Source organism: Epinephelus lanceolatus, chromosome 8 (assembly GCF_041903045.1).
Source record: "Epinephelus lanceolatus isolate andai-2023 chromosome 8, ASM4190304v1, whole genome shotgun sequence".
Classification (NCBI taxonomy): domain Eukaryota; kingdom Metazoa; phylum Chordata; class Actinopteri; order Perciformes; family Serranidae; genus Epinephelus; species Epinephelus lanceolatus.
In genome coordinates, this window is record NC_135741.1 from 16,218,107 (window position 1) to 16,238,048 (window position 19,942).

At 40.6% G+C, this 19,942-nt stretch overlaps 1 protein-coding gene across 4 annotated transcripts; it reads left to right on the forward strand.

Moving 5' to 3' along the window:
* Positions 1-7,481: 7,481 nt before the first annotated feature.
* Positions 7,482-18,530, forward strand: LOC117258276 (sodium- and chloride-dependent GABA transporter 1). 4 transcript variants are annotated; one of them, XM_078169909.1, is made up of 15 exons: positions 7,482-7,894; positions 8,858-9,241; positions 9,483-9,614; positions 9,786-9,886; positions 10,038-10,147; positions 10,299-10,431; positions 11,119-11,253; positions 11,352-11,455; positions 12,112-12,236; positions 12,421-12,533; positions 13,168-13,299; positions 13,525-13,627; positions 13,938-14,038; positions 14,202-14,369; positions 16,225-18,530. In XM_078169909.1, the coding sequence occupies exons 2-15, from the start codon at positions 9,010-9,012 to the stop codon at positions 16,666-16,668; spliced, it is 2,133 nt and encodes a 710-aa protein (XP_078026035.1). In that variant the 5' UTR covers positions 7,482-7,894; positions 8,858-9,009; the 3' UTR covers positions 16,669-18,530. The 4 variants fall into 4 exon arrangements, with proteins under 4 accessions (XP_078026035.1, XP_033484903.1, XP_033484904.1 ...); XM_033629012.2 differs by having other exon boundaries at positions 7,482-7,830; XM_033629013.2 differs by lacking the exon at positions 7,482-7,894 and adding an exon at positions 8,119-8,302.
* Positions 18,531-19,942: the final 1,412 nt, after the last annotated feature.

The window sequence follows — 19,942 nt, forward strand, 5'->3', positions numbered from 1 at the left end:
TTTACCAAGCAGAGAATTATGGGAGCTGAAAATGCAATTCTTAATTACAGAAAGAGCAGTATAACAAGAAGGCAATTAAATTCTGGAGTGTACTTCTAGTTATTATCCATCGCTGTACCTTTGATACACCTTTGCTAAAGCATTTTATTAGCACACACTGAGGTGGAGATTCAAAAATGATGCAGCTCATCTCAAATATCTGTGATCTCAAGTAGACAGACATATGGAACAATTTATTTTTTGTCATTTGAGAGACGCCAGTCAGTATTCCTTTGGAAATACCAGACACCAGCAACCAATCACATCTAAGGACAAGCTCTGAATCCACACTTATCTAGTGTCATCACTCAAAGCACCTCAGCTGGGTTTTTTAATATGATTTCTATAAAAAATAAAAAAGTAATTTATTCTAGATAAGAAAATATAAAAAGAAAGTACACCAGACAAAAGGGTTGCAGTAGCAGTGCTCAGGTTCAGTGTCAGTGCCGAGGTTGACCGCGGTGAAAATGGGCTTTCTGCGTAGGAATTCAAAGGCTTTCAACATACGATTGAAGTGATGTTCAGTTTATTGAAAAGTATAAAAATGTTGTCCATTTTTCTTTATCATTGGACTCATAGTTATCTACTTGTGTCCAAACCCAACTGAACATATCATAGTGCCACCAGACTGTGTGTCGTTACTTCTTTTACACCGAGTGATTTGGGGAGGGAAGGCATCTGGCTGGATGTATACAGTAAATATGCAGTATACATGTGGATACAGCATAAAAACTGATGTGAGATAAAACTCTAGAAAGATCTATGTACTGCTTGGACTTTACTGTTTGAGGTAAATTTGTAAAAATGGGAGAATCTAAACAAATCTCAAGCAACAACAAAATCATAAATTTGTATCCAAGTATGACCTCAGCTGAGAGGTTAGGCAACAAGATAAATAGCCACTTATTTCCAAAAGTGATGGCATACTTTTTAAAATTTAAATGGCAGACACAATAAGATTCACCTCACTGTACATGACATGAATTTCTAACAAATCAACCATTTCAAATGTGTATTAAATGGTCACTGGCAAAACGTGACGTTAATTTACATTTCAGCAATTCTGTTATTAATGTATGGTTATGTTTAGTCACAAAAAACACTTATGGCTATGGTTTAGGAAAGGATAATGTTTTGGCCTAAAACACCTATATTTGGTGGCACAATATCAGCTGGAAACACAGTGATTGGTACTAAAAAACACTTGCGTTTTGGGGGCACAGACACCATTACACCACTTAGATATAATGCTAAAAACACCCATGTCTGGTTGCACAAGTGCCACTGGAAACTAAGAAACAACTTGCTAAAAAAGCACCCACGTCTGGGGGCAGAAATACCGCTGGAAACACCTCTAAGTGTCATTAAAAAAACATGCATGTTTGGCCGCACAAATGCTGCTGGAAACACCTCTATTTGTCGCCAAAAGCACCCATGTTTGGGAGCCCAACTGCCATTGGAAATGCATTGACAACTTTTGGAGGCACAAACGCTGCTGGAAACGCTTTGATGTCACCAAAAATCACCCACGCTTGGGGCCACAAATGCCACTGAAAATGCAACAATGACTTACTAAAACACAACCACATTCGGATGCAGCAAAGATGCTGGAAATGGCTCAATGTGTTGCCAAAAAACACCAATTTTTGGGGGCACAAACGTCACTAGAAACACCTTAATGTGTCACAAAAAACACGTTTGGATGTGTTGCATTTTATGTGTTGCTAAAAATATACCCACATTTGGGGGCACACATGCTGCTGAAAATACATTAAGGACTTAGGAAAAAACACCCATGGTGGGGGAACAAATGCTGCTGGAAACACCTCCATGTGTTGCTAAAAAATACACCCAGATTTAGGAGCACAAATGCTGCTGGAAACACCTAAATGTGTCACCTAAAAGCACCCACATTTGGAGGCAGCATTGCCGCTGGAAACGCCTCAATGTGTTGCTAAAAATACACCCATATTTCCCACATTTTGGGGGCACAAACACTGCTGGGTGTGTCGCCAAAAAAAAAAAAAGAAAAAAAAATTCTGTGTTGCAATTGCTATATATTGATTATTGATGTTGTCTTAAATTAACAATTATTTTAATCAAATAGTTATTATGAACATATTATGAGATATATTATATGGGTGAATTTACCTGTAAATGATGAAAACTTTGGTGCACTTTTCCATATTCTATACATTTTGTGTGGTACCATATCTACTACGTCTCTATACATACTGCATTCATTTCTAATATATATGATTTCTTTTTATTTGAAGGTTGTTTTAGACAGTAAATACTGAATAAAAGGTCTGTATCAGTCATATTTCAACTTAATATCTGTGTTCAGTAAAAAAAAAAAAAAGACATTTTTGTGTGTGTGTTGTGTTTGCACACATACAAACATAATAAATCTAGAGTATTAGTGTGTGACAATGCTGAGTCTGAACACACATTATTTTCTAACAGGACAGCGTTGCAGAATGTAATTGTATTAAATTGTTTGCTCATTTTGAGAATCAATCACAGCAGATTATCTCAGTAAATGAGTTTGTCGGCGATGGAGCCAGTGTGTCCAATCTGCCACTTAAACTTTTTTTTTATATTGATAATATTGTTTATAACAGTCGTTTCAGCTGCTGTTGCTCGAATACAAGCAGATGCATGGTTCCAGGATAATTCATTTCAAAGGCTCTCCTAATCTCTGACTTGGGTTTGTATGTCGGCATGTATTTCTGTGCCTGTGCCTAGATGTGCTTTTTAACCCTCAGAAGCCTAATCTGCACCATTAATGGACTTTTTGTAGAAGTTAATTAACCATTTTCAATGATAGCAGCACAGCAGTCCCAGTAGAGAGCCATATAAGGAGGGAGAGACGGAGACCGATTATGCTGTTGCCTAGCAACACATGTACAAAATTTGAAGCGATTTAGTGCCCCCATACTGGTTATCATGGAGGTCATATGTTTACTAAATCCACACCGTGTGCTGGCTGTCACACAGGGCTGTCAACAGATCGGCACAAGTACCTGTCCCCGTCCTGACGTGTCGACGCCAAACATGTAAAACCTGCAACTAGGCTGAATGTCTCTTGAATCATGGCTGTCTAATGCCATGGATTTGTGGAAACGGCATTTTCTTTTGAATGACTGGCAAATGCTACATCAGAATCCCAACGGAGGAGAAAAAAAGGAAAAACAGCTAGTCTTTTGCAGCCGTGGGATTTAACTTCTTTGCATAGTTGATCCCTTCAGGAAGGTAAAATCAGAAAGAAAGAAAGACAGAAAGAAAGAAAGAAAGAAAGAAAGAAAGAAAGAAAGAATGGAAAAAACCCCAAGGAGAGAGACAGAGCATGCTCCACAAATTTGGTAGATGATTCACTCACTATTCCTGAAATATCATTGGCCAGCCCACCTCACTGATTCCTGCATCCCACAATACTTCACTACGCATGTAAATAATATCTGGCAAAAGCTGTTTGTTATCAAAAAAAAAAAAAGAAAAAAAAAAGAAAGAAAACTGTCCTCTCAGCTTGTTTTGCTTGTTTGTAAATTGTGTGTGTGTGTGTGTGTGTGTGTGTGTGTGTGTGTATGTGAGGGAGAGAGAGTGAAAGAGAAAAGGAGGCATACAAAGAGACAGAGAGAGAGACGTAGGGAGGGAGGAAGAGAGAGGCGAGACAGAGCTGCTGAGGCACTCACTTCACAGCAATTTAGGTCATGCTAAACAAATACTATACTAAAGAAGCCCAGACAAATAGGAGCCGCTAGCCTTGAAGTGATTCCAGAATCTATGGAGGCTATCAAAAGAAGCTGTACACATGCAGGGACCATCTCAGGTGTCTCTGCACAGCACGTGCAGGTGTGAGGTAAATTTCATCAATCATCCCCGGGAGGGCAGGCCAAATTACATTTAGAAATACTGAGTGAGCGGTTATTCAGTTATGCATTACTTCCCCTGGTGAAAAAAGGCAATACATGTATGCCAATCCCTCTATCATCAACACACAAGTGGTACAGCACAGCGGTATTGTACTCCACACTCACAAATCAGGGAAAATGTACAGCAGCAATCACGGTTAGAGGCTGATGAAAACAAAGAGCAGACAGCAACAGAGGAGAGGCTGCACATCCAGGCTCCTGACAGTGTAACTCTTTGTGGGATTACCTAATAAAACATATTTATATTTTAAATACCCTGTTGAAGGCTGCCTCGCTGTCAAAACAAGAGGTCTGTAAATATTTAGTGTTGATTCTTTGTGAATTTTATTGTGCAGTTTTTATGTTGCAGCTTTTCAGCAAAAGGAGAAGAGGCAATATTTACCTCTGCTATCACACATGTATTATATAATTTACCTTATCTGTATGCTCTGTATGCACAAATGGTGACTGTATGGCGAGATGTAAGAATCATCATCCTCACTGTAGATTGTCAGCACTCACTCATCAGATTGCATGTTTACAATAAAAAAAATAAAATGGGATGTGTACACAAATCCAGCAGAAGGAGAAAAACAAGTCTGCGACAATATGAATAAAATATGTGAATTGCTTATGATTAGCATACTAATGACTAATCATCATGCTAATCAGTTCATTTTGTGGCCTCAAATTGCAGACTGGTGGTGTTGAGAAATATGAGTCCATGAAAATGCATTCTGGAAAGTGAAGTGGGAGATGCTCAGAGGATCACACAGAGATTATACCGGGCAGTTAAAGTGACAATTTCAAGGTGGGTTATTAAAAGAAAAGAAAAAAAAGTGGAGACATCATGGGAGAAAATGGAGGGCAGATTCGTGGAGTGGCCTGTCACACTGCTGGAGGAGGGCTTTTTTAAATTTTTTATTTGACATAAAATTACTATCCTTGTGTGTTTCTGATTTTTTTCTTGAGCTTATATCTAAAACCAAATTAAAAAACACTTAACTGGAGTCATATAATATTTTTCATAATATTTTTATCTTTGATTTAATTTTATTTTGATGATTTTTATTAAATGAACCAATGAACTGGGCATTAAATTCTATATTTAGGTCAGTTATTTTTGATTTAATTTAATTTCTCAATTGATAATAATACATTATTTGAATACATAGGTGCACATTGGGGGGGGGGGGATGCAGGGGACATGGCCCTTTTAATATTTAGAACATGTGCATTTGCCCCCCCCCCAAAAAAAAAATACATAAAGGTAGCAACTTTGATTTTGACAGAATTAAAGACATCTGCACCATAAATTGGTGCAGAAAAGGCACAAATTGGTGCATAAAAATTGCTGGAATACAGGAAAGTAAGTGCTTAATTTTAATTTATTTTCCTTTGTTTAACCTTCATTTAACCAGGTAGCCCCATTGAGATTGAATTTCTCTTTTACAAGAGAGACTTGGCCAAGGTAGCAGCCATTTAAAGCACATTAAAATGCAACAAATGCAACATATAATACAAAAATCCACAATAAAACAACACCTAAGAAACACAAGCGCATGTCTCTGTCACCAAATTCTCTATGATGCCCTTAAATTCATCAATGGATGTGATTGTTTCTAATTTTAGATGCTCAAAATTCCCCCTTGATTTCATGTGTGTCCTCCCCAATGTTGAAAAGACAACTACGCCCCTGCTTGAAGAAAAATTTGGTGTATATAGTCACATTTTTAATACAATGATGGCAACAATTGTGCATAAAAGCCTAAATAAATGACAAAAGACCAGCATGGATTTTACAGTGTTAAGTGCTGCACCTTGGCTGCCTCCTTCTGCAAAACCTTCCCCAACATTAAGATAATTTTACAGCCAATGGGCCAGTAAAGAGTGGCAGCACCACGACTCAATCTCAGTCACATACTCTAAAAGCCATTACAAGAAAGGACAAGTAATCCCAGCCTAATGGAGCACATACAGCAGCATTCACAAGGAGCCAAATACAAGCTTCCGACTGAAATTAAAAGGGAGGGGGGGGGGGGGGGGGGGGGGGTGCTGCTGCTGCTGCTGGTGAAAAGGGCAGTGAGCTGCATCAAACCAAAGCTGCGGGGTTAGGAGGTCAGTTGGCTGCGGCGCACATGTCACCAGCCTATTTGGACATGCCTGCGTGCTCCATCAGCAGGTGTATAAATATGTGTCATGTTTCACACCCCGTGTCCGCAGGGACGGCAAACCCAGATGGGATTTTAAATGCTGCATTTCATGTGGTATCGTTTAGTAGGTTAGTTCACCCCTCATTGGTTTGCCATCTGGTGCCCTCTCAGCCTGTGATGGGAACATTCGCACTGGAGTCTGAATGCTCCTGATCTCGCTGCCAGAGCGTTTCCAGAAGTTTGCACCACAGTCAGTGTGCACTCCCTCGACCTCGGCTCAGTCTGGGACTTCAATTAAAAAAAAAAAAAAGAAGAAGCTGTGCGTGTACGTGTTGAGATTTTAAGCAGGAGACTAAGTGACGGCGCACGTGGAGTTTGAAAACAAAAGCCTTCAAATGTAGAAAAGCAGTGACATCACAGCTCACGCGAGAAAAACAGCTGATCTGATGGAAAAAAACTTAAAAGCAAATCAAACAAGTGGGCCTATCTATGTGTGCATGCTGTGGATGACTTACCGGTGCGCGTCAAATCCACGAACTGCTCCTTAAAGACATGTTTACTTCTTGTATTTCACTTTCCGGATGGTTTCTGTAGACAAAAAAAGAAGAGGGGAATAAAAATCCGCGGCTGGATCCACTCCTCTGTGGCCATTTCCCTCCTTTCTTTAACCATTTCTTTCTTTACCTTTGTTCATTTGTCTTTGTTTTAAATAATGATCTCACAGTCCTCATATCATCCCCTCATTTGTGGCAGACGTCGGGCTTTGGACGATTACAGGCTGAGTTAGACAACCAGCCAATGTTCCCTCCCTTTATTGACGGGCTCCCTTTATCACAATTTGCCAGATTTGCAGACAGCCGCTGACTGGCCTCACCTTCCACACAGACGCGGTTGGGACCTGATCATGCTGCTTATATTACCCTCCATATGTTTCCATTTTGCACCTCGACCATACATTTCATTACTGGAGGGGAGGGGGTGCTCTTTTTGGTTGGAGGGGGGGCATGGGTGTAGAGATAATTGCATTTTAAACAGCTGAATCCTAAAAGTGTTTAGGGAGAAACCACCTGGGATAAAGTGTTTGTAAAAAGCCCCAAAAGTGGCCAATATTTATTTGAAATTATCTTTATTGTCAGCCAATTTGTATGCTCTGCAAAACTTGCCAATTTATAGAAGATAATAAGAATAAAAAATAAGAATATTTCATTGTTTGTGTTTATTAAAATGAGAGGAAAGAGTGGACGGATTTGATATATATGTATATAAAAATAAACACGCTGCAAGTGCGCTGTCAGTGCAGCCTATAGATGAGGATGAGGAGGAGGAGGAAGGAGGGGGGGCGACTTTGAGATGACATTGAGGCTGTGTAGATGGGAGTTGAGTCTCTGGTTGTTGATGTTAGACAGTCGCACAAGGCGAAGCGGCTGCTGCCCGTGTTGATTCAGCCTCCTCCTCCACCACCACCACCACCACCACCTCCTCCTCCTCCTCCTCCTCTTCCTCCTCCTGGTCTTCAGCACTGCTCCCCGCTGGACAGCTCCTGCTTGGACACCTCTAACGCTGCATGGTCCCTTTAAGTCTTTTAATGGAAGTAAAATCTATTTATGTTGCAAGAAATATTGGGAGTTTACAACTTCACCCACAGGAGGAATCTACGGATACCTCGTTTCGAGATCTGTGGCAGCAGGCAGCGTATCTTCGGCGGCACAGAGCACAGATTCATTGTGAGTAAACTGGCTGCTGAATTCTCGCGTCTGTCTGCGTGTGTTTGAGCCCCCGTGCAAACTGGTTAGTGCATGATTCTTTGTTTTTCTTTGCCTTTGCAGCGATAGTGAGTGCGATTAAATTGTGAATGAGACTGTCAGTGTGTGTTGCTGGGGTCAATGTAACGACTGCATGAGGAGCTCTGCACCTACACGCCACAGCCAATTAAATGCAGAATTGATTGCTGTTTGCTCGTCTATTGGATGGTGCAGAAATGTGGAGACGCATTCTCGTGCGTTTAATAACATGTTTGGTTCTCAATTAATCGGGTAGAATGGGGTGGCTATTCGTGCAGCCGGATGCGTAAAGCTTTTACGCATTGGACATCCCTTTGTCTCCACTATGCGTTTTGTGTTCCAGTTTGTTTGAGACCTCTCTGTATCCCCGCTGCTTGCAAATCCGTATGTGGAGAACTGTTTGGAGAATCTGCAGGTGGTAATTGGTGGACTCCACTTCATTATGCTTAATTATCATAGGCTATTTGCTATTGCCACGGTGCGTCTTGCCGCTTCGAGTGCATGTTTTGGATCTTGTAATTTGTCTTAAAGTTTTCTGTTTTTCCACCCGTTGATGTCAGTGATGGCAATTTCCGTTTTCTTTTTTTGGCTGATTTAATTGCAGACTTTGTTTAGGCTATCATGTGTGTGCTGATCTGGTTTTGGCTGCTGGTAATTTACGCGCAATCTGTCGTCTGTGTTTTTAGTTATGGGAGCAAGTCCAGCATGACTTTGCCATCGATGGGTTTTTTTTTTTTTTTTTTGGTGTTTGCTGAGTCTGATATGAATGAAATTTTTGTCAGGGAGCCAAATGTTCACGAGATGCTTTAGAGTGCGTTTTTAGCTGCATTAAGAGTGTATATTTAGATTGTATTCATGTTGTTGTATTGTGCCGAGGAGTAAATGTGTGCAAAAAAAAAAGATGTGTTTGCTTTACAAGGAATCAGCGCCTCCTGAAAAACCGACCAAAATCCTCTATTCACGATTCCAGGTTAACGGCGACTGACGAGCCGTGTGTGCACAGGCTTCATCTCCAGACATTTGGTCCAAAGGTTAGGTCTAAAAACCGCGAAGCTGCTGTCTACGTGGACTGGTGCTGAAGCCTCCCGTCCGACTGCCAGGACCTCTGCCAAATCCAGAGACATGGCGACGAACGGCACCAAAACGGATGGACAAGTCACAGAACTGAACGAGGTGGCCACTAATAATGACAAGCCCAAGTCACTGGACGTGAAACCCGAAAAGCAGAAAAAGGAATTGCCTGATAGAGAGACATGGGGGGGCAAATTTGATTTTCTTCTGTCGTGTGTGGGTTATGCAATTGGACTGGGAAACGTATGGAGATTTCCCTATCTCTGTGGGAAAAACGGTGGAGGTAAACATGATTTTTTTTCCTCTCAGCTAATTTTAAGCAAACTGCACGGCCCCATTCAGCTCCATGATGCACACATAGTCGAGCCTACCTAATTGGCCGTGTCGATTACATGCAAAAAATGAATATCATAAACACTTACAACCCTAATTAAATCACATTTGTGCTGTGGTGGTTTAACTAATGCGTCAGTGCTGTGCTTTTTTTGTTAAATGCATAACTTAATCTACTTTTGTTTATCCAGGAGCCTTCTTGATTCCCTATTTTTTGACCCTCATATTTGCTGGGGTCCCCTTGTTTCTACTGGAATGCTCCCTTGGTCAATACACCTCAATTGGAGGGCTTGGTGTGTGGAAACTGGCTCCTATGTTTAAAGGTATACTTCACTCAAACTAAATATATCTGGACGTTATTTTCTTGGTACCAGGCCTGTTAAATACAAAAAAATATATGATATTTGGTGCTTTATACTGAGGATTTATGGAGGCCACATGCACATACCCAATGATAGTTTTACTACACTGCTTAATTCATTTCTTTATGATAGGTGTGGGCCTTGCAGCAGCTGTCCTGTCCTTCTGGCTTAACATTTACTACATTGTAATAATTTCTTGGGCCATTTACTACCTGTACAACTCCTTCACCACTGTAAGTATCACGCAGCGTGCTCATGTGATTCATAAAAAGCCAACGTAGGGTCAAGGTTGTTGTATTAGGAGCTGTGATGCCTGCAAGAAATTTTCAAATCCATAAATGTGTCAAAGCAGCTGGGAAAAAAATTGTAATTTTTGTTTTACAGGAACTTCCATGGAGCTCATGTAACAATCCATGGAACACAGACAAATGTTATACAAACCACTCCATTCTGGATACCACTAATCTCACCAGTGCAGTGGTGGAGTTTTGGGAGTAAGATATTGACTGCTTTTCTCTTGCTTTTCTCAACAGCAGAGCTTTATCCTGCATGCATCCCCGAGATACATAAAAGACAGCCTCCTCTGCTGCATGCTTATTTCACTGTGTGTATAATAGTCTCATTGTTGCTCGCTCTGACTTATAGGCGCAACATGCATGAAATGACCGATGGCTTGGAAAAACCAGGCCAGCTTCGAGTGCCACTGGCAATAACACTGGCCATCGCCTGGGTCCTTGTGTACTTCTGTATCTGGAAAGGGGTTAGCTGGACAGGGAAGGTAAGACCAGATTTGGGTGTCCCAAGACCCTCTTGTGCTCTGCTGGTTCCCAATAAGCAGTATGTGACAGCCATGCAATATTAATCAGTCTAATATCACCTTATCAATCATTTAGGCTGCAGTCAGCATTGTCCAGATTGATTTTAAAGTAAGAGACATCAAACAGTCATGTTCACTAATCCTGCTCTGCCTCATCATGGCTCCTCTAAGTCCAATTCTCCTGACACGGTGTCTATACTGAGTGTGGATTCATGATAGGAGGAGCAACAAACAGCCATTCGCTACAATCTGGTTTTGTCCTCTCCCTTCACTTGGAGCAGTTTCCCTCCCTTGTGGTGCCACATTTCGAAAGTCTAGTGCATCACGTGACCATGGCAAATAAAATTTGTTTTGGTCACAAAATACCCCCATCCCCCTGCACACTTTGCTCACAAATTGCTTGCACAGTAGTGTCATAAAATGCACAAGTGAAAGGTGCAGTGTGTTTTCTTTGCTGAATATTTGGTCTCTTTATGTTTTGCTTCTTTGTGTGGAAGAGAGAGACAGAAGGAAATAAATCTAGAAAATCTTAACAGCTTTCCATGAAAATATCTGAATAGTGGGGTGAATTTAAATTTTACAATCTCTGTACGCATCATAAATTTGCTAAAGACTCAATGCTGATCCTGCTCTCTCTCACATTCATAGGTGGTTTACTTCTCAGCTACATATCCCTACTTCATGCTGTTTATTCTCTTCATCCGTGGGGTGACTCTACCTGGAGCTAGCGATGGAATTATGTTCTATGTCACCCCTAACTTTGAAAAGCTCAAAGAATCAGAGGTAACGACACATCAGCGTATGATTCATACCTATGTACTGCACGCCTGAGTGAGCACAGCTCGGCGTCACGTAGCTAAATGCTTGTGTTCCTTTGTCAGGTATGGCTGGATGCAGCTACCCAGATCTTTTTTTCCTACGGATTGGGATTGGGGTCACTTATAGCTCTGGGCAGCTATAACCCTTTCAATAACAATGTTTACAGGTAAGACTTGTGATGCTTCATGAGAAGAGATAATCTGTGAGAAAGAGACAGAGATTGCTGCTGGATTTTAAGTATCAGAGCAAATTGCACTGGCTGAAGATGGCAGTAATTAAATTGCTGCTATTTTGCTATATTAGACGCCCCTAATAAAGACCTTATTCAAGGATACTTGGTAAGAGCCCTTAAAGGGTCTTATTAATGCGAGTTGCTGGCATGAATGTAATAACAATCCAAGGAGAAGGCTGTTTCTTGCTGTTGGTGTGCGTGCAAGAGGGAAAAAAAACAAGTATGATTGCAAAGCCTGAGTGTTTTCTCCAGCAGCCCCATGGTTCTGGGTCACATAAACAATCAGTTACGTAAAAATAGTTGCATTCATTTTGTGTCCTTGTTTCAAATGGATCCATCTCTCCGCATCTAGAAACATTAGAATTTTTATTATTTGTCCTGAGCTCTTCAATGAAATCTGTTTATGTCTGCGGTAAACAATAAAAATGGTGATTTTTTGCCAAACATCTGTATGATCAAAAGGAATTAATAGCAGCAATGCATTCTCACAGCTACTGTTTCTGATCTCGGGGAAAGCTTGATACAGAAAAACAAAAACAAGTGAACTTAAATCTTTGACAACAGGCCTATTTTATATTTCCTCTCCCCAGAGACTCTATCATTGTGTGCTGCATCAACTCATGTACCAGCATGTTTGCTGGCTTTGTAATCTTCTCTATTGTTGGCTTCATGGCACATGTGACAAAGAGACCCATTGCCGACGTAGCAGCTTCAGGTAACTACAGATTGTGTACATGTCTTCCTCTGTCTCTGCACAAAACAAAAGTGCACTGTCATTGATACTGATCGCAAAACGCCGCATTTGTCATCACTTTGTCGTGAATATGTGTGTTTGTGGTCATAACAGAGTCTGATGAGAGTAACCCTGATGAAATATGATTTTCCTTTTCACTATCCAGGTCCTGGCTTAGCTTTTCTGGCCTACCCGGAGGCTGTAACCCAGTTGCCAGTGTCTCCTCTTTGGGCCATTCTGTTCTTCTCCATGCTGCTCATGCTGGGGATAGACAGCCAGGTAAGGGGCTTGGAGATGATCTGCTCATGGGCTGACCTAAATATTTAAATGCAGGTACATATCATGCAGCTCACCCCTGCTCTCTGCATGATAAGCATGCAATTTGCCTCTCGTGGACAGATATAGCTGAGCTTTGACATCGGCTGTCAAGTCTTTTTAATGCAACTTTATCACCTCCATGTGCCCGCAGGTTTCCCTGTCTGTGTTTCTTCCTTTTGTGTATGATATTTGGGTTCGAATGAGGCCACGGAGACGAGAAAAAAAAATGTATGCATGCAGTTGGGTTTGACCACCAGTGCTTCAAAAGTAAAAGACATAAATTAAATTAAATAGTCTTTGCATAACAGAGCTATTACCAAAATGGCCTCCAAGAAGTGGATGCTTGGTCATTCAGAAGATTGCGTTAGTGTTGCTGTCCCATGGTTTGGTGCACACTGCAACTCTTTGTCATTTGTCATCATCAGTCAGCCTAAGCACTAAAATAAAACTTGCTCGGTGAAGAATGCATTTTGCAAAATATTCTCAGACCTCTACGTGCTACAGAAACATAAATATACTGTATATATTTAAGAAAAACAACAGAGCATAAAAGCAGCAGCACATTCACACTCACTGCTGTTTCTCTGTCCTTCAGTTCTGCACTGTTGAAGGCTTCATCACCGCTCTGGTGGACGAGTTTCCCCGAGTGCTTAGGGGTAGACGAGAGATCTTCATCGCGGTTGTCTGTCTGGTGTCTTATGTGATCGGACTTTCAAACATCACACAGGTACAGCAGGGACAGCTCTCTTGTGCACTATTAATGGCATGGGATTCAATAAGTGAGTAACAGAATTGAAAGATGTAATTAAAAGATACAAGTGAAATCTACAGTCTGTGGTGGGCAGGAGGCAATTTAAATGTTGACTTGTTCTCTTAATGGCATCAAATACAGTACCAGAGTGTGTTATGCTGTTTTATAACACTATAACACATCCCATTTTTCTGCAACCAGGGTGGAATCTATGTGTTCAAACTGTTTGACTACTACTCTGCCAGTGGAATGTGTCTGCTGTTCTTGGTCTTCTTTGAATGCATCTCCATATCCTGGTGCTACGGTGTGTATCATCAGTGTTTCATGCAATATGGGAATAAAATTAACTTTCAAATTTGCATATTTCTTTTACAATTTAACAAATCAAGTTAGTGAAATATCACATGTATGAAAAGTCGTGGTGAACATGAAGGTTAAAAAGCGTCACACCTATCCAGAGATTATTTGCGCATCTTCAAACGCTGTTCAGCCTCAAGGTCATGAGCACTCATGTGTTCCACCTCACCGTCCTCATCATCATGCATGGCGGACCGGCTGCAAATTGAAATAAATTGGATATGAATATTTTGATCATAGATTCATTTGTCTCGCAGGTGTGAACAAGTTCTATGACAACATCCAGGAGATGATTGGCTACAAGCCCTGTGTGTGGTGGAAGCTGTGCTGGGTCGTGTTCACCCCTCTCATCGTCGGTGTGAGTACTCTGAACTAATACAACCGTACATCTAAAGTCATGACATGAAAAATGAAACAATAAATAAAGTCAATATTACCTGCCTGCAGCCATGTCAGGCCGAGACAGCGCTGCCTGCAGTCAGCGGTGTCAGGATGCATAAAGCGTCTCCTGTCTCCCACAGGGGGTGTTCTTGTTCAGCGCCATACAAATGGTTCCTCTCACAATGGGAGACTATGTGTTCCCAGGCTGGGGTCAGGGAGTGGGCTGGCTCATGGCGCTGTCCTCCATGGTTCTCATACCAGGGTACATGATCTATATGTATCTCGGACTCAAGGGCACTTACAAAGAGGTAAGCAGTGAACTGTCTGTTGGGTTTGTGAGGACGTGACAGGTCTTGCTAGTTTGTGTTGCCAGATTTCTAGCTTATGATCTATTTTGTCTCTGCAAGCTAACAAACTAGTGTTGTTATGATACTGGAATTTCTAACTTTGATACAATACCTTTAAAAATATAAATATTTGATGCTATTTTTTGACACTATGAGGAAAAACGAACACTAAAGGTAGGGCTTTGTATTGGCAATAAATTGGCGATATGATACGTATCATGATACAGGGGTAACAGTATATTGCGATATATCATGATGCTGTAAGTAAGGTGATGTATTGTGATAGTATAGTATAAATCCTGGGCGATCAACAGGAGGTCTGTGCAAAGTTTTAATTTAAGTTTTTTTCTTCTTTCAAAAAGTAAAATCTGTCTGAAAAGAAACATTAATATGAATCCAACATATTATTAGCAAAGATAAATCATCCAATTCCTTAAAAAAATTAACTTTATATGATGATAGGATACAATCATGTGAGCTAGCTAAAGCTAAATCACTGTGCGGCACTTAAAAATGACATTGACTTGAAGTAGTTAGCTAACATTCACGCACTACTGAAACAAATCAGCCAATTAGCTGTATTATTAATCCAAATGTAAGGACATTTTTGTGAGCTACAAAGGATTGTTTTGTAACTTTTTGGGTAAGAGACACTGTCATACCATCTACCTCAGAAACCACCAGCTAAAGTGCAGATGGGAAAGCTAATGCACTTAGCGATGCTACAAGTGCTGCTGACTTTGCAACTATGGGAAAGCGCAATTGAGAGAAGACCCAAAAATATTCAGAGTGTTACTTTAAGTGCGACTCAGTTTTATACAGTATACACAATAGGGGTCCCTGCTCCATCTCTCTTTGTGCTAATGAGTCCTTGGCCTGAAAAACATTGAAGACCACTGATATAAAGAAGACGCCGCCACATGCATTAAGTAAAAAAGTTGAATTAGCATTTGTATTTTATTACAGTCACTAACACACTAGCAATGTGTTGTTACGTTGGAGTGGAAGAGTCAAATGGCTGAAGGCAGATTACATCAGGATACTCAAGAGTATCTATATTTTCTTACACTCCGAACTGAAAGTATAAGATTTTTATTAAAAGATAAATATGAAAAGACGATAACATTATGATGACAACTTTTCTTGGTTATTAGCAACAGAATGACTGTAGTAAGCGTAAACAATAAGAGAGAGTGACAAAGTGCAGCTGGTTCCGGTGTATTGATAGTGTGGAAAATTATTAGTATTGAAACTGGGCATGGGATCACCAGATGCTCTTTGATATGATAATATCACGATACTTAAATCACGATACAAGAGTATTGCGATTCTAAATGTTTTGAGATATGTTGAATATAACAATAACATAGATTTTTTTTATTACCTTTTTTACGGCCTTCTTTTATTACCTTTTTTTCCCCCAAATTATGTCCCTAAAGGAAACCTTGGTCAACATCTGTTTTATCTATAACGTTTTGTGTCTGTTCATCTCACTTTAATAATTTTGTTGCAGCAAGATGTATCTAGTGGATTGAAAAAGCAATTCCTTTTTTATTCTAGTAGGTTACCACAAGTTAATTTTGTGTTTGCAATATCATTTATTTGATAATTAAAATCAATACTTGGCCTCCATGTATCGATACAATATTGCCATGTAAAATATCGCGATACTTTGCTGTATCAATTTTTCACCCACACCTAATTGAAAATGTTTCAAATGTTCAGAGTTAGTATGTATCTATAAATCAATACTTTTACAACATTATAACATACCCCTTTTCTTATGTAATTAATTTGTGTTGTGTTCCTCTTCCAGCGACTTCGGATAATGCTTCAGCCTCCTGCTGTTGTCAGGCGACCTCAGGAGAATGGACCTGAGCAGCAGGCGGAGACCAACACCGCCAACCTGTCCAGCCCTGCCAATCCATCCAACACCGCTAGCCCTGCCAACCCAGCCCCAGCGAAACCTGCCAGCCCCACCAATCCAGCTCCTGTCAACTCAACCAGCCCCGTGACCCCCGCCAACCCTGCTCCTCCACCAGCAAATCCAGCCACTGCCACTAGCCCGGTGAACCCGGCGACTAGTCCCACTACCACCATCACTACCACCACCACCACAGCCAGTCCGGCTAACCCCACCACTATAACTGTTAGCCCGACCAGCCCGCCGTCCAACCCAGCGAGCCCGACGGAGCCAGTTAACCCCCCAAACCCAACAAGCCCGACCTCTAACCTGACCAATGCAGAGGCCAACGTGTAGACAACAAAGAAACCCTCATGGAGCATGTAGACAAAAGAGAACATTACAAAGGACTTCCAAGATTTTAATTGATTCACCTACCTCCAGGGGCAATATGTGATCAAAACAGATTTTCAAACCATGTTTAATTTTTCTGCATTTGTAAAATCAAGCCAATGATGTCTTATTGTTGGTTTGCATTCTGAAAACAATATCAAAGACTGTTAGTGTTCACAAATACAACCATAAATCCGAGTTTAAAAAAATGTAAACATACTGTGTAATACTGTGAGAAAAGAAAAAAACATAGAGATATAGATTAGAGATTTGTTGAATATCTTCATGACTCAAGTAAATACCGTGTGAATATAGTAGATGAAGTAGTGAACAAAATTGACATCATTGAAGAGTGCAAAGGATGGCGTCAATTTTTATTGTGGATGTTTACTAAACCTCACACAGTTGTCTCTTTTCCAAACGTTGCACTCTGTGAGGTAAACTACCGGCCTCAACGCGAGCGGGGAGCTCTGAGTAAGCACAATGCCAATAAGAAGTTCATGTTTAGGAGCTCTGGAGCAATCCAGTATGTGTCGCAAAAGATTTTGTGTGTGAGAGAGACTGTTATTTTTTCCTTCCTTTTTTTTCGGTAAAAATGAAAAACAAACACAAAAAAAAGGGAAAACTTTTATGTGATCGAAACATTTTTAGAATTATTTTTAGGATGTTTTATACTATATGTGTTGTGATGGAGGACCAAAATCAATAGGCAGACAAAAGCAAAAACTATGCCATTTAGTGTTCGGTGGGCAAAGCACAGGGTACAAAGAAGTACAATAAAGAGAAAAAAAAAAAGCACAGGGTTAGAAAAGTGATTTTACAAACATCGACTATCCCTTAATGCTGACAGTCAATCCTGTTTACGTTTTGCATGCTTTCCTCAGGAACATCAGTGAATAATTTCTGAAATGTCTCCTGACAAACAAACAAACAAACAAAAAAAGAAAAAAAAAAAAAGAAGATGAACAGAGACGGCCTTAAGCCAGAACACCAATTTCAACTAAGCCATAGTCTGTTTACATGACTGGGCAGAACTACAAAATACAACTTTATATGCTAGCACAAAAACCTGGACCAACTCTGTGTTTAAGTACAGTCATTATTTTTTCTTTATGTGTAACGATCAATCATAGTTTGATCAATATGTATTCAGCAATACATATGTAGATGTATAAGTGCAGGCCAGTAAGCAAGTGGTCTGTTTCTCATTTTGTTTATGTTGTCTTTGCTTTACTAATGAAAAGCACAAAGCTTTAATTTCCCCAGACTTTTGCCATGGCGTGTTAGGACAATGTTAGTTTGCTTCTATGGCAGCTACTGTGAAAGGCACCTGGTTGAACAGAACATGTTTACTTTGAAAAGCAAAACAACTGAGCGAAAATGTGAAATGGCTACAGTTCATGTCCTGTGAATTTTGTATAAAGTTAACTCTACCACAGTTTTCTCTGGAACTTTGTTGTAAAACTGTACCGTGTAAAACATGTAACTGTGAATGTCTGTAATACATTGGAAGTTATTGTCTAAATGTTGAAAAAATGGAGTTGCTGTTTTCTGCAATAATATTTTGATCACAGAAGCTAAAGCACATATCTTACAGAAATATACGAGATGATGATGACAATGAAGATACTGACGACTATATTAAAAATAGAAACTATGTCTAGTAAAACAATATTGTTTTGTATATTTTTAACTGTCTCACTGCCTAATGTAAAACATAATATAAACATGATATGTATCTAAATGGTGTCACATGATAAAGCACGATTGTTATGTTATACAAACAGAAAAAGACTGAAAAAATAAAGAGTTATAGAAAATATAAATACAATACATGCCTGGCAATATGTCCCTCGTAGCATGTGTGTTTAAAGTAGCGGCCCCCGTGCTTTTTGACGCTGTTATCGGGAAATTAGGTCAACCCAACTATCCTATCAAAAGACGTATGCTGCGCTGAATCCTCCTGCAGTAATTGGCTATTGTTCTCGCTCTTGTAGATAAACCCTGTTGTTGTCCGTAGAGTATTTCTAGTCAAGAGACACAGGAAAATGTGCAACCAATAAAATAACAGGCAGGGATTAGGTGGAAAAAAGTGTTGTATAGCTGGATTCATTTTTTGCTTAGTGAAAATGAGGCCAGGTGTTTCTTCTTTGGTTGTTTCGGGTGAGTATGACCCAGCTTAGCTGTATCACAGGGGTGAAAAGGAACTGAACATTACAGTAAAAGAGAGTGAATGAGAGAAAAGCATCCGAGGCCCTTCCTTTTGGTTTATGGAGTGTCAGAAACACAAGCTGATAGAGAGGCCTCGGCAAGAAAAACATCACCACAGAACAGCTCTTGCCCCGGGGCCTGGCGTGCCCACCCGCCCCATCTCCCCAACCTCTTATGGCTCTGTGTGTATTTATGTGTGTGTGTGTGTGTGTGTGTGTGTGTGTGTGTGTTTGTGCCTGCATCTTCTCCCCCACCTCCTGCAGTTGCTGCTTCCATTAGCTTCCAGTGTGATAAAAGAGACGGCACCAGCTGACACCACCACAATGACTCGCCGTGGATAAAAGAATGAGATGTCCCCTTTGGTAGCTCGTGGCAAACTGTGTGTGTCTGTGTGGAGATGTGTGTGTGTGTGTGTGTGTGTGTGTGTGAGAGACGGGGGGGGGGTTATAGGGACAGAAAGCTATGTGTTTGAGTGGACTGGGGTTTGAATAATGCCTCTCGTGGCAGCTCATATAAACTAGCCCCTGATGGATGACTTACTAGCCTCCTTTATTCCCAGTTGTGTAATTTAGCATCATTACCTGTGAAAACCAGTCACCACCGAGACAACCCAAACCGATGTCGCACGTCCACAAGAGCCATTGATCATCATTTTCAGCAGGGGAGGACAGGAAGGAGGAAGCTCTTGATTAGTTGGGAGCAATCTAGCAGAACACAATTAGTCTTAGGTTATAGGGCCGGGAATTTTCAGCAGCTTCTGCAGTGATGGACTGAACTTTTTATTACCAAAATCTTTATGCACAGAAAAACTTTTTTTTTTTTCTTCGGGGCTTTCTTTGGGTGTAAAGCATGTGCTTTTCGTTCCTCTACCAGAGAGGATGTGCAAATAGTTGACCTATTTCTGAGCGTCCCCCTAGATTTCTACAACGACAAATATTTGCTCACATCACAGTGTTACGCTGACATCTCTGACCCATCGACTGTGTGGCCTAATCGGGAAATTTGGCAACATCGCCACTTATCACAG

Coding starts and splice junctions, on each gene's coding strand:
- LOC117258276 (XM_078169909.1), top strand. CDS start 9,010: ATGGCGACGAACGGCACCAAAACGGATGGACAAGTCACAGAACTGAAC. Junction 10,148..10,298: donor GCAGTGGTGGAGTTTTGGGA/GTAAGATATTGA, acceptor TCTGACTTATAG/GCGCAACATGCATGAAATGA. Junction 14,039..14,201: donor TCACCCCTCTCATCGTCGGT/GTGAGTACTCTG, acceptor TGTCTCCCACAG/GGGGTGTTCTTGTTCAGCGC.